General features: G+C 40.9%; 1 protein-coding gene across 5 annotated transcripts in view; it reads right to left on the reverse strand.

Moving 5' to 3' along the window:
• The window catches only part of PTPRK (protein tyrosine phosphatase receptor type K), a 556,126-nt gene extending 542,126 nt beyond the window's left edge, over positions 1–14,000 (reverse strand). For 4 of the 5 annotated variants that reach the window (XM_053590944.1, XM_053590942.1, XM_053590943.1 and 1 more), the window contains exon 1: positions 13,609–13,963. In XM_053590944.1, coding sequence (XP_053446919.1) covers positions 13,609–13,705 — 97 coding nt within the window. In that variant the 5' untranslated portion in view covers positions 13,706–13,963. Of the gene's footprint in view, positions 1–13,608 lie in introns of all 5 variants that reach the window. The other variant, XM_053590941.1, reaches the window with a different exon arrangement.
• Between the last annotated feature and the right edge of the window lie 3,791 nt (positions 14,001–17,791).

A 17,791-nucleotide genomic window follows, 5' to 3' on the forward strand; every position in this document is an offset into this window, starting at 1 on the left:
CCAACCACCAGGATAGGGTCAGTTAGAAAATAGCCCTGGGTGTTACCTGTGAATGAGTAAATGTGGAGCTATGCAAAGACTACCACTCCTTAAAAGTCATAAAAGCTGTATATGCTCTCCAAGCACAAGCACAAGGTCTGGCTTACCTGTCCGAACAGCCAGAACCTGACGTAGCAAGGAAACACAATAGTAGCTCCAGGATAAGTGGAATGAAAAGAATAAACAAAGGGATATAAACCTCATCAGACGCAGGCTTTCAGAAACTGGGTAAACCAGCTCAGATGGCAAGAGCATTTTTCAACTCTTTGTGAAAATATTTAAAAGGAAAAAAGTACATATACCACTTAATATGTAATAGCAGTCCTTGAAATAGTTGTTTGAACTTATTCAATAAAATTATAATCACATAATCTTTATTGACATACATGGAAGAAATACAAATACAGAAGTCCCCCCCTTATCCATGGTTTCACTCTCTATAATTTCACTCTCAGTCAACTTCGGTCCAAAAAATTAAATGAAAAAATTCCAGAAATAAAAAATTCATAAGGTTTAAACCGCCTGCTGTTCTAAGGAGCATGATGAAATCTCATTCTGTCCTGCTCTGTTCCCTCCAGGCCGTGAATCATTTATCTGTTTGTCCAATGTGTTTGTTCCCACTATATACGCTACTCATCCGTTAGTTACATTAGTTACTTAATAGCCGCCTCTGTTATCAAATTAGAAAAAAAAAAAAGTAGTATAGTATACACAGGGCATCGGAGGTTTCAGGCATGCACTGAGCACCTTGGTATGTATCCCTCGAGGGTAAAGGGGACGACTGTACTATTTGGTAGTATTAAAGTAGATATGACATACACACACACACACACCAAAAAAATGTATACATATTTTAAGGATAAAAACTGTAGTAAATTTATAATATTCAAGTCACATTTAACTTCTGCAGTTACAAGAGGTGTTCAACATAACTTGTATTCATATTTGCCATCAGTATATATTAAATATTATAATTTTAATACAATTTTTCCTTTCTTAAAATATGTATACACTTTTAGCATCCTCTGTATATATGTATGTATGTCTTTATTTGTATATACATAGGAAATAAACACATGTGAAAATGAATTTGGAGGGGCTACACTTCATGATACGTGACAGCAGAATTACTCACTATTCACAAGAACCACACTAATTCTTCATTATACCACTTTACCCAAAATTTAAATAACCAATGCATAATTTAGATATGCAAATAGATGAAGTGTCTATAGGGTATTATTCTCAATTCCATTCTTCAGGTTCTGACGTTTTGTGCCTTCAATGATAGTCTTTTCTTTTCTTTTTTTTGTATTTGAGACAGAGTCTTACTTTATCACCCTCGGTAGAGTTCCGTTGCATCACAGCTCATAGCAACCTCCTACTCTAGGGCTTAAGGGATTTTCTTGCCTCAGCCTCCCGAGTAGCTGGGACTACAGGCGCCTGCCACAACACCCGGCTATTTTTCTTGCAGTTATCAGTGCTGTTTTAACAGGCTGGGGCTGGGTTCGAACCTGCCACCCTCCTCACACCTGGTCTCACTTTTGTTCAAGCCACTTTCAAACTCCTGACTTCAAGCAATCCTCGCACCTTGGCCTCCCAGAATGCTAGGATGACAGGCTTATCACTGCGCCCAGCCTACAATAATGTGTTTATTGTCAGAGTTTATATTCCTAACAAAAATAATGTATGTTTACAGTAGTTAATAATTATAAAAGTGCTTTCACAAATATTATACATTTTACCTTTGAAAGTGCCTGGTCCACTAACTGAATCAGTCTTTCATTGTCATGATCCCATTTTGGTGATGAAGAAACAAAGCAGCATGCAGAAAGGAAATGCCCCTAAATTTCAAAACTGACAGAGCTAAGAATGGAACACAGGTCCTGCTATGACAAGCCCAGTGCTCCGGGCACCAAAACATCCTCCTACAGAGATCTCCAAAGCCCCTGCTCTCTGAAGCAGGTCACTGCCGGCACCTTTGCCTCATATATTCTCTAAGTCTTTAAATGAGAGTTTAAATAAAGGGGCAATGATGAGTCAACACTAATAGCCATCTGCTCCAACTGCCCAGGTTGTTAGGCCAAATTATTATAAACTTCATCATTCAGGACTGACAGTTATCACAACTGATAAGGATATAGACAACGGAGGGAAGAGTCATACAGAAAGCAGGCAACACCCAGGGAAGAAAACGGCAATTTAATAGTTCTCTAAGATAATAGACAAAGGTATGTGAAAACAAGCCACGAGTGACAGAATGAAGCATTATGAAGTCAATGACCCTTCCCCCCACAACCACTGTCCTCATCCCTAAGCGCCAGGCCAGCTGCTCTGATGATAGAAGGGCCACTATGCACCACAGACGTGCCCACGGTCTATCCTCTGGCCTGAACTGGCACAGCCGTGGTGCCCAGTCCAATCCAGCTTTAGGCCACTAGCCCAGACATGTGTCTAAGACAACCTGGGTACCTCGCTCATTATGAGAGGAGAGAACGAGGCAAACAGCAGCTACTCCTCTATATTTCATTCATTATTCAGTCCTGAAGAAATTTCTTATAGTCACTCTTTCCAACAGCCTACATTGTTCAGATATGTATTACGAAGTTAGGCAGCAGAGGTGAGAATATTGAAATTAGAAACAAATTTACCTTTACCTCCTGTGTTTTTCAAAATTAGTTTCCATAGGGTCAAGAGTTAGCTTTGTGTCAGTATTACTTACCATAGCTTAGTTTATCCCTTGCTTCCTATTAAAAATAAATAAATGCAACCACACAAACACCTATACATTCAACATATATATAAATAAATCCTGTCAGGATACCTGAAAACCAAGTAGTTATCTAAGAGGCTCTCTTTCACTCACAGACATTATTTTCACCCTATATCTTGATTACTATTCTAATCAAAGCCAATCACTATATATCAGGCATATATTTGATGACTTTGTTTTAGAAATTCAGAATACAAATCAAAGTAAAGAGTCTTAAATAATTATCTACATGAATTACCTTTATGTAAAATGTACACAGGTTCTAACAACACCGACCTAACGTGTACGTTAAAACCCTGAATTTAAGCTCACTTTCTTCCAAACTCAGGGCAAATTTTATCAAATGAAGGGGTCATTAATTTTTTAGTTCTTAAAGTTCTGCAAATGTTTAGCACTTAAAGTTCTGCCAATGTTTAATGTCAGACTCTGAGGCAAAGAGAATAAAATAATGAAAATAATAATATTCACACTTTAAAGCATGGCTTAAAGGGAAAGCCAATACACAAATAGTCCCCAGACTACAGACAGCTGACCTGTAATGCAGGCAAACTGCCAGGCGCATCGCCTCCTTCCTCAACCTTTCCACCTTGGAGACCACCTACTGGTCCAACTGACCTTCTTACCCCTCAGAAGGATGATAAATACACACACAAGTGATCCCATTCTTTCTTTTATTTAATTCCATCTCAAGCATCCACACTGTGGTTTTCTTGCCTTTACAGATCCAATTCCCCTATCTGTTGATAACTGATGGTTTAAGGATCCACAGCTTCCGCCATCAGTCCAGGTGAGCTGTGCAGGAATCTAGAGCTGAACCCAGAACCCTGAGCTAAGCCCAACCACATACTAACTTCCCCTTGTGATCTAGGAGATTCAATCACAGTAAGCCTCAGGGCCCTTTCAGGTCAAACAGGAGGCAAATTCACATTTCCCTAAGGGATCTGAACCTAAGATCTTGTTGGGTAAGAGCCATCTACCACAGCCATCTTGCATTTGCAGGAAGTCAGGAAGTTTCTAGAGTACCCCAGAGCTAAGTTCAACAGGTAGCTCTTGTCCCAGTGCAATCATATGACCTTCTAAATCAAGCCCCACCTAAATTGTAAGTCCAGAGACACATTAAATTCCCCTTTTGTTACAACCAGCACAGGACGCATTTTCTGCTCATGTGCAATCAAAAAAATGTCTCATCACTACACCAGTACACATTCAATAATGATTCTTGGCTCTACCAGTTTTCATGCCATCACTTATTATCAACCTCTCTAGGCCTCAGTTTGTAAAATGGAGATGATCCCAATCTTAAATGATTACTGCAAGGATTTAAAATTATGTAAAACACTGATCCCAGGGCCTGGCACGTCATGGGCTCTCGGAAAAGGGCAGCACCTATTTTCGGTTTTGCAACTCCTTCGGGAAAACCTCTCTTCTCCAACATGGGAGAGAATAAATAGCCCAACGATTGCTCTTAAGAATAAAAGTAGACGGGATGGTGCCTGTGGCTCAGTGAGTAGGGCAGTGGCCCCATATACCAAGGGTGGCGGGTCAGAACCTGGCCCCTCCAAACTGCAACAACAAAAAGTAGCCAGGCATTGTGGCAGGCGCCTGTAGTCCCAGCTACTCTGGAGGCTGAGGCAAGAGAATAGCCTAAGCCCAGGAGCTGGAGGTTGCTGTGAGCTGTGATGCAACAGCACTCTACCCAGGGAGACAAAGTGAGACTCTGTCTATTAAAAATAATAATAATAATAATAATAATAAAAGTAGAACTAGTAAAAAAATGTTCTAGAAGTCAGAGTAAAATCTTAGAAAAGTAGCAGATCCAAACACTCGCACTCCAAAGCTGCTGAAGACGTCTGATGTATCCTGAGTTCGCTTTCTGTATCACTCATTCTCCCTTAACAGTGATCAGTCTCCAATTAAACCTCTTTCTTCAATACCAGTGTCTAAATTAGGTAAGTATGGAAGTCATACTAATATGTAGTGTGTTTGTTAATCCAACACACTCTATTTTTTATATTTCACACAGTACAAGTTAAGCAGACTTTACAGTTTTAAAAATGTACAGAATGCTGCTATCACCCCTAAACTTCAGCTTCCAAGATCATAACAACCAACTATTATGGGTTAACGTTAATTTTTACTTCTTGTTTTTCATTAGTCTCTGCCATAACCATGTCATTATGCCAGTATTTTCTGAATCACTAGTAAATGGAAAAAACAAATATAGCAGTTGTGATTTAATCAGACATCACTGTTGAAATAGCTAGCACAAGTAGACACATTTAGAATAGTAAATGGATAACAAAAAACACAGGCTCATTAATAAGAAGGCAATTAGGTCTTCAGGGAAAATTCATTTTCTAAAAGAATGCTAAAGCAAGCTATAAAATGCAAGTGAAATTGTGTTTTGACATGAATAGTACACACTGTCTATTACATCATAATTTTTCTCTTGAGGAAACTGACAAGAATCTCTGTTCTTAAATATGAGCACAAAAGATAATAAAACGAACACCAGTTATATTTAATGCATTCTACCTACTAACTCTCATTCATTAAATTTGACTGCCCTATAAATGATCTCCTTATTACAAAGATCTTAAATTATACTTAGATGAAAAAGATAATTTTAAAGCCGGAGACTGTTACTAGCAACAGCAGAGGGAAGGGTATTTCCCATATCAACATAACATTATGGTAAGTAAAAATGACTTGGATATAGCATGCCTGGTTCCTTAAATAGTATGTTTACCTTTAAATGTTCTTATGTAAAACATTCATAACCAAAACCTATTTTATTCTCTCAAGAAAATTTTTATTTAAAATTCTGCGTGCTTTCAAAAAACCTGCATGGTATTGTTTTGATGTGTCTGGAATGTTAAATTATATCAAGTAAATATTGATTAGAAATATAAATCCAGGGAAATATGTTTCACATTATAACTAATCCTTTTACAATACTCTTAAAATTCTACAGTAAAGTCCATGCATACAGCAATCTTTTTAAGCTGAGCTCTCTCTGTCTTTGAGCAATGTATCTCAAAATTAATGTTCAAGCAAATCGCTTGGGGATTTTATTAAAATGCAGATTCTAATTCAGTAGGTCTGGGGTAGTTCCGATAGATTATCACAGATCACTACAAGCTCCCTGGTGATGGTTACACTACCAGTCCAAAAACAATTCAAGTAGCAAAATCATAGGAAACCTTGCAGCTGATGAATCTAGTGACCAGGAGGCCCTCAGGAACTGACCCCAGCCTGCGTGGGAAGTGAGGACCCTGGAAAGGCTTCCTCTCTACTCTTGAATTTGCTGAATGACCTAAGACAAATCACATCAAGGAGCTGATACCAGTCCCACACTTCAGCAGCTGCTAGGTCACCCTCCGCCCAACAAGGATTAGAGGAATTTCTGTGGCACTTCAGCTGCTGCCTTGGGCAGGGTTTGGAGAACTGGTCTATGAGCAGCTGGTTAAGGAACAGGCTGCATTAGGGAGGGTTTATATAAATAGACACAAATCTGGAAGAAGATTTATCATTTTCTCCTTTAAAGTATATCATTGTATACTACAGTATAGACTATGAAGTTCATAAAGTTCATTTATTTTTCTACTTCAGTTTCTCCATCTTTAAAATGGAGAAAATAATAATCTATTTTCACTACTTTTTCCAAGAATATAAGTATAAAATTTTTGTTGTTCTTTTTTTTTTTTTTTTGTAGAGACAGAGTCTCACTTTGCCGCCCTCGGTAGAGTGCCATGACGTCACAGGACTCACAGCAGCCTCCAGCTCTTGGGCTTCCGCGATTCTCCTGCCTCAGCCTCCCGAGCAGCTGGGACTACAGGCGCCTGCCACAACGCCCGGCTATTTTTTGGTTGCAGTTCAGTCGGGGCTGCGCTTGAACCCGCCACCCTCGGTAGATGGGGCCGGCGCCCTACTCACTGAGCAATAGGCGCCACCCTTTTTCTTTTTTTTTTTTACACAGAGTCTCACTCTGTTGCCCTGAGTAGACTGGTGTGGCTTCATCATAGCTCATATCTACTTCAAACTCCTAGGTTCAAATGATCCTCTTGCCTCAATCTTCCAAGTTGCTGGGACTACGGGCACCCACCATGCATCCCGATGAAGTATGAAGTTTTGATTCGATGCCCTTACCTTCCACCTACTTTTCTTCTACCCTGAAACTTTGAATAACTAAATCTTACCAATGTTAAGACTTCATTCTTCAAGGTGCCCAAAAAATGTATGCCCATTGTAAGAAAGGAAAAAACTATATTAAATTTGTAATACTCGAGTCCCTTTTGACTTCTACAATTACAAGAGGTGCTCAACATGACTTGTATTCACTTTTTGTTATCAGGATATACTGAGTATTACAATTTTAATATAGTGTTTTCCTTTCTTAAAACGTATAGATTTTTTGGCACCCTCTGTGTGTGTTCATACACATATAAATAGATACTTAGATTTTTCAACTTTCCCAACAAATAAATGTAACCAATCACTAGGCATTACTTTATTTGGCTTTACTTCTGAATTCTTTTTTTTTATTTTTGGAGACAAGAGTCTCACTTTGTGCTTAGGTAGAGTGCCTGGCATCATAGCTCACAGCAACCTCAAACTCTTGAACTCAAGTGAACCTCTTGCCTCAGCCTCCCAAGTAGCTGGGAACACAGGTGCCCACCACAATGCCCAGCTATATGTAAAGACTGAGTCTTGCTCTTGCTCAACCTGGTCTCGAACTCCTGAGCTCAAGTTATCTACCTGCCTCAACCTCCCAGAGTGCTAGGATTATAGGCGTGAGCCACTGTGCCCAGTCTATTTCTGAATACTCCTTATTAAAAGAATTCCTAGAATGACATGATTTAGCCAAAACTGTCCTGTTCATTTTTTTTTTTTTTTTTTTGAGACAAGCCTCAAGCTATGGCCCTTGGTAGAGTGCCGTGGCATCACAGCTCACAGCAACCTCCAACTCCTGGGCTTAAGCAATTCTCTTGCCTCAGCCTCCCGAGTAGCTGGGACTACAGGGGCCTGCCACAACGCCCGGCTATTTTTTGGTTGTAGTTGTCATTGTTGTTGGCAGGCCTGGGCCAGATTCAAACCCGCCAGCTCTGGTGTATGTGGCTAGTGTCTTCACCGCTTGAGCTACAGGCGCCACCCTGTTCATTATTTTTATTAACAGAGCTCGACAATCATATCAAGTGGAAACAGAGATTATTTCACTTAGGACTGCTTAATTTGCTCCTAAAACAATTGTAGTGAGAAAATAAGCCACTTGTAATTTTTATGGATTATCAACACATAAAGGAGAATGCCCCAAAATTCAGCCAGACCTACAAGGGGAAATGGCAGTGTTCTACTACAGGATCAATGCGGTCCCTAAAACCCAGGCCGGACATTTCCCTGAACCTCAACAATATGAAAAAATCTCACAAAACTAAGTTTTAATAGTACATAAATTCAGTTTTTATTATTTAAATATTAACTACTAATCGAAGGAATTCCCACAAGAACACAAAAGAAAAATGATCATAATGGATTCAAAATAGAATCTTCATGAAACTTATAAAACTTTTTATGTTGGAAGGAGGTTTCTATAGGAATATTGCACTGAGATGAACTCTGAAGTTTGTAAACTACCTCACAGTTCACACTGACATCAAGCATTCAAATATTATACGTACAGTTTTTTAAAAGTTCTCCAAAGTATACAGTCATATATAACTTATCTCAAAATATCAAGCAATGAGGTACTCAAGATTTCCTATCTCCATTTACAAAAAAAAGAACTTCAGAGACAGATAAGCACAACAAATAAACATTGTATGACATTAAAAAATAATTTTGTGGATATGCAAGTTTGCTTTTTGCTTCAATTGAAATAAAAATTAGCCTGATTGATGTTTTATTCACTTACTTTGTTATCAAATACCATTTTAAGACACCATAATTTGCTATGTCTTGTACCCTTTTTCAGTACTCTGACAAACAGCATGAGTTTTTGATAAAAGAAAAAAAAGAAAAAGTCATGTTCAAAAGCAATTACCACCTTTTTAGGCAAAGAGAAACACCATTTGATAAAGGAACAGAGACCAGATACACATGATCAAAGGGTGAAGTCTGAGAGGAATACACAAAGGGAAATTTTTACATTGACAGAATAAGAAATGAATGTGTTTGGGCAAAGGCAAATTCCAATAAACAAGTCAAAAATAGAACTCTTTCCCCTCTTCTGAAAATTAAGAGATCAAACACTCACACACACAAATACAGACACACACACACACACAGAATCCCTGTGTTCTTTGTTTTGTATTAAAGAACAATCTGTAAACTCTCTTGATGTTTCCTGCTCTCGGTCCTCAGCATCTCTCTTCCTGCTCTCCATGAAGAGCAAGGAGGGGAAATGGGAGCAGCACAGATCTGCATTTAGCATGATTTACACTGTCCATCATACTACCATGAGAAGACCCAGCACACTGTGCTTCAAACAAGACACTTTCTCTGTATGAAATCACACGAATATTCTTCCAAAGGGCACAAAAACGGGTAACAAATCATCATTGCTAGAAATATAAAATTCGGTGGGAAAACTGGCATGAGCTCTGGCTGGAGGATGAGTCATATTTTCAGTTTTTAAGAAGATGCCGGGTACCAAAGGATACTTGGTGAACACAAAAAGGCTGTGATTTTGTGGATATGTGTGTGGGGCTTTGTTGTTACTAGAGAGAAGTGGGAGTGTGGGAGAGGGGCAGAATGGCAGAGAGGTTGATTTATTTTTCAAATTCACATTTATGAACACAAAGAGCCGTCAGCAGCACATGTGCCAATGTCCAAACAGCAGCCAGATTTGCCTCTTCCCGTCTGTGTAGGCCAGATACAAAACAATCTCCCCATCTAGGAAAATCAGCAGAGTTTGCTATAAAGGGACTAGTGAGAGAAAAACCAGTTCTGGAAATGTCCAGTTACATGTCATTGCCATTCCTGATGATTAGAATGTGTAGTTTTAATTAATTGGGCAATGGGGGGGATACTGGCCCAAAAAAACCCCGGAATACTAAATGATAAACCTTAAAACAAGCTGGCTTCAGTGTATCTTTGTAGCAATAATTATAAAAAAAATTAATTTCACGTACAGAGACAACAAGGAGTCAGACACCAGGAAAGCAGTAAGGCTTCGAGGAGCTGTAAGGTCCTAAATGATCAAGTGCATGTGTGTTAACAGTGTGGTGTGCCAGGAACTGCATCCCAAGCAGCATCTTGAGCTGTGTTTCCAGGCTCACATCATACAAGAGAGACAATAGTCCCTCTCTAGGTCATTGATAAGACTGCATCTAAAAAGCTGCATGTTATTCTCTACTCTGAGATAAAAACACTGAACCATGAGTTGAACAAACTGCTAAAGAAACTGACTAAAAATATTTGTTTTCTATAGTTGCAATACTAGCTAGGAATATTAATACTGACTCTTCCACAGGTTTAAGTAAGGATTTACAAAAGGCTGTGTTTAAAAAAATTATTTTAAGTATACTTTTTCTCATTGGGTTGATGATAATATTATAAAATCATTGCCTGGCCAATTTAGGATGTTTAGCAATTAAAATTAATTTGACTGGCCAGGTACGTACACGCACGCACACACAAATCCTGAACAGCATGTACTCACTAGGAAGAGAATTCTGGAGCAGGGAAGAACTGAAACTAAGGAGGTACTTCAGCTACTTTAATGTATGATGATTATACCCCAAATAGCTGCTTTACAATTTACAATGCCAATTCACATAAATTACGTCATTTGATCCTCATAAAAACCATGTGGTAAGGTGAGGATGGGTATTAACCCCATTTTACAGATAAGAAAGTTGAGATACCAAGTCACCTTCATCTGAGTCCTTCTACAGAAAACTTTCTTATGATATCAAGAAAGGACAACTATACAATCCCGGGAATAAATTTTAGTACCTCTTTGAGCTTTTATGCCTCCGTCTCCCTAGGTACATCACAGGTATTGTTTTAAGTGATGGATTAAACTGTTAGAATATACTAAGAGACTTATAGAAAGTTCTGATTTTAAAGAGGCTCGCCACGCAGTAGTTTTAAACTTTAACCCCCAAAGCTAAAAAAGTCATAATAAAAAGACACTTAAATTTGTGATTTAAAAGCGAACTGAAAATAAATAAAATAAAAGCAAACTGAATATGCATATGACATATTAAAAGCCCAACAATCCTTAGTCTTTCAAAATTTGTTTCTCAAGCTCACAGTATTAGAAACCATATGAAAGTATCGGAAATTTCATTGGCCTCAAAGGATATGATTTAAATGACATATTTAACAGTACTCTTTAAAGTCTCAATATAAATGTGTTTTAGGCATTTAAAGCATGTTTAAATTTCTCAGAAGAAATAAAAGTTGAGCATTTAAAGTAAAAAATAAGAAAAAACAAGAATACACTTCCAATTTCCAATATATCTCCACTCCAGGTCTTGGCAACAAATCTAACTGCCATAGAAGTTGATGACAATAGACTATCAAGTGATTTATAATAGCCAGAGAAAGAAAATATTTACAGAACAAACTGAATTTTGTTTCTGGAGAAAAGCAGGTCCACAGTACTTGACTTTGAACTCTGGCAATGAAAGATGGTCATTTCTGGGGACGATATGCATATGAATGTGTATATGTGTGTGTGTGTATCTCATAAAGGGCAAAATATTAAGATACTACCTTATGAGAAGTACAGTTAACAGCAAGCTCTATTAATTAAACATGTCAAACATTACTCTTTGTCAGTAAGGAAAAGCCAGGCATATTTAGTTAAAAATTACTTAGAATTATTCCTTTGAGATATCATATCTATCATCAGAGGAGATCATCTGCACATTCTGCTGCAGGACTTTAGTATGTACTTGTTCATTAAAGGGTTAATAGCAAAAAGAGAAAAAAAAGAAAAGTTTCTTTCCTACCAAAAATACATCCATCAGCTGTTGGGACATTAAGAGTTGTACCTCTCCAATACATGTAAGTTTAATCATGCAACTGGTAGAGTTCAAACTTTCAATTAACAAAGTACATGCCTTTTCAAGCGTAGGCTCTCCGTGCAGTGACAGTGTGAACAAATCAATACTCACTCCAACCTGCCTGCATATAATGAGTTGCACCAAGCACGGTTTCAATACTAACGGGTATTACGTACCAGGGATGCATGCAGTAATGCTTATTCCACAGAGAGTTAAATTAAACCATCAGATCATTCATCGCATAGAGCTGTTGCCCTCTGCATACATCACCTATATACATGGCTTTTCCTCTACACGTTGCCATTTCATAATCTTTGCCTGAGAATAGGACTCACGCTGCCACCTGAATCTGTTAACTCCTTCTACAGAGTTCAAAGTGGGGGAGGGGGGGCCTGGGAGGAGGCGTAAGAAGAATAAACGATTTCTACAGGAAAACAACAATTTGAGTTTATTTCCAGGAAACAGGGTAGCCACAACAAGGAGAGTAACTGTCAAGTACAAAGTTCTTTTTCTGAGTCCCGCGGCCTCAGCCAGGAAGGCGGCTGCAGCTTTCCCGTCTTCTCCATCAGCCTTCGGCCACCTCTGCGTCTCCATCTGCACCGCGAAGCGAGGCAGCAGATGCACCCGCCCGCCACGCTGAGCTGGGTGGGTTGGCCAGAAAAGTTGTCAGGGCTGGCGGGAGGTAGCCGAGCGCCCGGGAGCCCGGGAGCCCGCTCCCCACTGTCCACCTGGTGAAACTTCAGAGCCCCAGAGGGAGAAATCGAAAGAAGCAAGCAACCTAGTAGAAGGGTTACAAACCTGGAAGGGGACAGAGGATCGCACCGCAGAGCCGGGGTGCTCGGACTTCTCTGAGTGCCTTTACTGAGAACCCAGGGGACGAACGCGAGACACCACATCCCTTCTTTGGGGTTCTCCGGAGGAAGGCAGTCATTCATTTACAGCTCCCATCAGAGCCCCAGGCCGGCTCCGGGAGGTGCGCGCCAGCCGCCCGGTGGCTTTGCCCGAGGCGCGCGCTCCCACACACTGGTCGGGCTTCCCCAACCTGGCGGCCGGACCTCGCTGCCCAGGACGGCTCGGCGTGGATCCCCAGAGCCACATTTGAAAACATCTTACCAGGCTCTGCCAATACACACACGGAACGTACCCCAGGCATCGTCCTAGCCCGCAGGACAAGCCCAGAAGCAATCCAACCGTGGGGGAGGAGAGAGGGGACGCGGGCAGGGACCGGGAAGTAGTTAGACAATAGTCCAGCGAGGTTATTCCCGGGACAAAAAGCACCTGGCAAAGCGCGCCGAGGTCAGTCCCTTCGAATCTCCGCATTTCTGACAATGGCTTCCTGGGGAATTTTTTTAAACGCTAGTAGCAGCAACAAGCCTGCACCACAAGCAACAGAGTATATAGAGTAGTCGTCCCCAGAGTCTTGACTACTTTTTCAGTCTCTCTTCGCCACTGACCCAGGGCAGGCTTGGCCTCAGACCCTGGCCAGCTGGCCACCAGTTCCCCCAAGAAAAGCAGTGTCTCTACAGACTCCGGCACAGTCGTGCCAGCCTGTGCCCCGAGCGGGCTTCAGAGAGGAACAATGGGTCGCTAAGATTAAAGTTACCTGCGCCAAGTGGCGCCCAGCCCGGGGCACCGCGAGCCACCTGGCACGAACTCTGGGAGCGGGTCTCCCCCTACCCCGTGCCCCCTGCCCCCTGGGCCGCGAAAGCTTCCCCAGATCCTCGTCCCGGGCTCCCGGCACTGGTGTGGGCTCCGGACGGCCCCCACCCCCCGGCCACTCACCTGCGGAGAACTGGCCTTGGGCCGAGCCCAGGAGAGGCCACGGGGAGAGAACCAGGAGCGCCACCACCGCGGGCAGCGCCGCCGCCGCCGTATCCATGTCGAGTTTGGGAGAAGTTTCAAGCAGCTTCGCGAAGAGCCACCGGGGCGATAGGCGCGGGCGGGCCCGCGGGGCGCGGACGCGCAGTCGGCAGCCGCCCGCCGGCACTTTTTCCTTCTTCGCGGCCGCCAAACTACCTCGGGGGCGAAAGCGTCGCCCGCGTCGCCGGGCGGCCGCGCCGGCAGCTCTCCATGCTCGGCGGAGGCTGCTCCTGTTAGTCAAGACTTACTTTGCTCGGGGAGGGACGGGGGCGGAGCCGGGGGGTGACGTCGCCCCGCGGGCTCCGGGCGCTTCTGAGGAATGCGGGCTCGGGCGCGCCGCCGCGGCTGAGAGACGCGCGCCCGCCCGCCCCGGCCGCGCGCCCGCGCCGCCCGCCGCCTTTGTTCGCGGCCCGGGCCCCGCCGCCCGCGGCTGTGGGGGAGGGGGCGGCCCGCGCGGCTCGCTGCCCTGTTCCAGAAATCCGAGTTGGAGAGGCGGGAGTTTGGCTCTCAGTGTGGCGGGACGAGCGCGGAGAAACCCCGCCGCCGGAGGAGAGGCGTCCTGGGGCTGTGTCACCGAGGGGGAAGGGGTCCCGCTGGAGCGGTCGCCGGTGGAAGCGCCCTGAGGAGGCACCCACCGTATCGGAAACTCACTGTCCCTTTTCTTGTGATAAGGAATGACATCCCAACCCCGTAGAAAACTTATTGTTCTTTAATCAAATAATAAATAAAACTTGAACCAAAATAAACGTTCGGTAACTTTCCAGCGTGAACAGCTGGCGTGTCTCCTTTCTGGTGTATTTGTCATTTGCCAGAAATGTTTGCATTCACTCTGCCTCACTGACTTTGCTTGTTGTTTTGAGAGCCCGGCCTCTTTCCACTTCTCACAGAGGGACTGCTCCGGGGGTTACTACCTAGGTCTGGGTTGTGTAAAAAAGGGGTTTGGTTTTGTTTCTAATATCTAGTAGCTATTTAAGTGCTTAACAAAAGGACTTTACACTGACAATGAAAACAGCAGCGAATGATTCATCGGGAGGAAAATACTGGTATATTGTGACAGTAAGTGTTTTACAGTTTGTGACTTCTTTAGCAGCTTGAAGTGGTTTCACCATATGCCGCCCTGACTTGCTTCCGTGGTTTAACTGTGTTGCATGCTTTATTTTTTGTAAAATATCGCTAAAAAATAGGTGCGGTCCCAATTGAATAAACGTAACTTTTATTCTGAAGTGGGATGTCTATACACAATTCCTAAAACAATAGTCTGTTGATTGACATCTGGCAGTTATGCAGCCTACCCTTAACCTTTGTAAATCAAGATAGTGTGAAATTCAATTGAACATAACATTCACAAAATTTGCCAAGCCACATATTCCTTTAATCAAATATATCTTATTAATTGTGATGGATGTGTTACTTAGTTCAGTGTAAGCATTTCACATTGTATATAGAAGCAGTACCCTGAACCCCATAAATGCATCAACGTACAAAGTTATGATTTAATTATATATATATATGTTATTAATGACCAGGCTTATGACAGATCTGGAAATATAAGTATAATGGCGCCTGTGGCTCAGAGGGGTAGGGCGCTGGCCACATATGCTGGAGGTGGCAGGTTCAAACCCAGCCCCGGACAAAAACTGCAAATAAATAAATAAAATAAAATAAAACAAATAAACACACATATACATATATATTATGTATACAGACATCAGGAAGAAAAGACTTTTTTTAAATTTGGCATGCGTAGTACGCTGCTAATTCAGCATAGTTAAATTCACCCTTCCTTGGGGTGCAATGTGTAATTTTTTTTAAAAAACTCATCCTTGTAGCATATCATCAACATTTCTATTTTTTTAATTTAGGAATATTCCTAGATTTCCAGCTAATAAAAAAAGTGGAGGATGTATGAACATATTTTTCTTTTTAAGGACTTAGCCAAACTTCCTAAAATTTAGTAGCAAATTGCCCTAGTAAAAACAAACAAAACACGAGGATACTATTTCATCTGTTCTTCTGTTCGTGTAAGAAATATAAAAGAAGTTTATGACATGGTAGTTTGTTTAAACATACAAACAAAAAGTTTCTTTAAAGATTGACACTCTTTAAAAGTTGGCAAAGCGCACACAATTCTTCTCTTGCCCATTGCAAGGGAAATAGTAACACATAATATTTAGACAGTGCTTAAAAGGTGCGACACACTATCTTAAGACGAACAGTCAGGTGTCTTATTGATTTTGAACAATTCCATGATGTTAGTACAATTATTATTCACATTTGACAAATGGGGAAAGAAAATTTAAGTAACTTTCCAAAGGACACTTATGACAGAAAAGGGGATGGGGAACAGGGAAGAAATCTGAAAAGGAATTAACAAACTAGCAAAGGACCTTCTCACTAAAACAAAGAAATACAATGAAACTTTCAGATGAGTAAATCAGCTATTTTGTCTTTATGGACCATTTGCTGGCCAGCATTGAAATAATTTCAGTAGAGACTTTTTACTTCTTTCACATAGCTAAGTCCCTGACCTAGGTTTTTGTTTGTTTGAAGGATATGAAACTAAAAATTTCATATTCTTTAGTATCTATTTTAAAGAATCCAAAATATGAAAAATTTCATGTACACTAAGATAGTTATTTTCAAAGGAGAAAAGTGGAAAAATATAGAGAAAAAAGAACCAATAATAGGCAGATTTATAGGCATTATGTGGTAGAATATTTCACAGCCACTAAAAATGAAGGTTATGAAAAAGTAAACTGCAAAAGGGGAAAATGCTTATGATCAAATGTAGGGTGAAATAATCAGAAGACAGTACAGAATTTCAGTTTGAGAAGGAAGAAAGTTCTGGAAAAGGATGGTGATGATGGCTGCATAACAATGTGAATTTACTTAATGCCACCAAACTATACACTTAAAACCAGCTGAAATATTAAAATTTATGTTATATATATTTTGCAACAATGAAAAATTAGAAGATGAAAATCTACATGTGGTATGTATGATAACAACTTAGGTGGTGGAGGTGGGGGGGTGGACTAGGAAAAAACATAAACCATGGGGCCGCACCTGTGGCTCACAGGAGTAGGGCACCAGCCTCATACACCAGAGGTGGAGAGTTCAATCCCAGCCCCTGCCCAAAACTGCAAAAAACCCCCATAAATCATGATATTGATTTAATTAGCAGTACATGTGGAATAATAAAATTATATGACTACCCCTTCCTACTTTCCTATTATTTTTAGCATATAGTTAGAGTATTTCTTTTAAAAGATGACAGATCTGTATCTTCATTGCAGTTTACCAGATACTAATTCCACTCATGAACTTAGACCTGCATTTAGCAAAATGTTCTCTATAGAATCCCAGTCGTTATACTACATATCAGATTTTAATAAGTGTCATTGGAAAATAGGATCTTGAGATCAAATAAGCTTGGAGAAATCTGGATTGAACAAAGTTAAACAGGCTTCTTCACTATAGCAGGCTTCTTTATTATAAGACCTTTTCCATGGTTACCAATATGGTATTGTGCACTGTAAATCTGTTGGAGGAAGAAAAAGAATGCAGTATTTCTCCAAGTTTTGGACTACATAACTCTGTAATAGAAGAAAGAGTATCTCTCAGGATACATACAGTTCTGAGAGATAAGCTCCAGGAAACAGAATCTGGGTTGCACTGCCGTAAACAACGTTTAATATCATTATGTCTCAATTTCTTTCATATGGAAATGAAACTAATCAGATTTTTAGAGGATTGAGTGAAATGTATATATTTATCATAGTGATGCTAATTTAGTTAAAGGTATAAATACGAAAGGGCCTGGATCTTGATAATAGGTGCTGAGGAAATATTCTCTGAAAGAATATGCACAAACTGGTACTTAACGGAAGCAAAGTTTTATTTACCCAGTGGTATCTCATGACTGTACACACCACACGCATTTATAAGCAATTAGATTTACTCTCAGCTTGTTAATAACTAATTGCTTATATTATGCTTTCCAGTTTGTAAATCGTATTCACCCACATGATCTCTGTCTAACCTCACTCCAACTCTGTGAAGTGGGCCAGGCAGGTAGTATGATTAATTTCACTTAACAGGAGAG

Source organism: Nycticebus coucang, chromosome 5, assembly GCF_027406575.1.
Source record: "Nycticebus coucang isolate mNycCou1 chromosome 5, mNycCou1.pri, whole genome shotgun sequence".
NCBI lineage: Eukaryota > Metazoa > Chordata > Mammalia > Primates > Lorisidae > Nycticebus > Nycticebus coucang.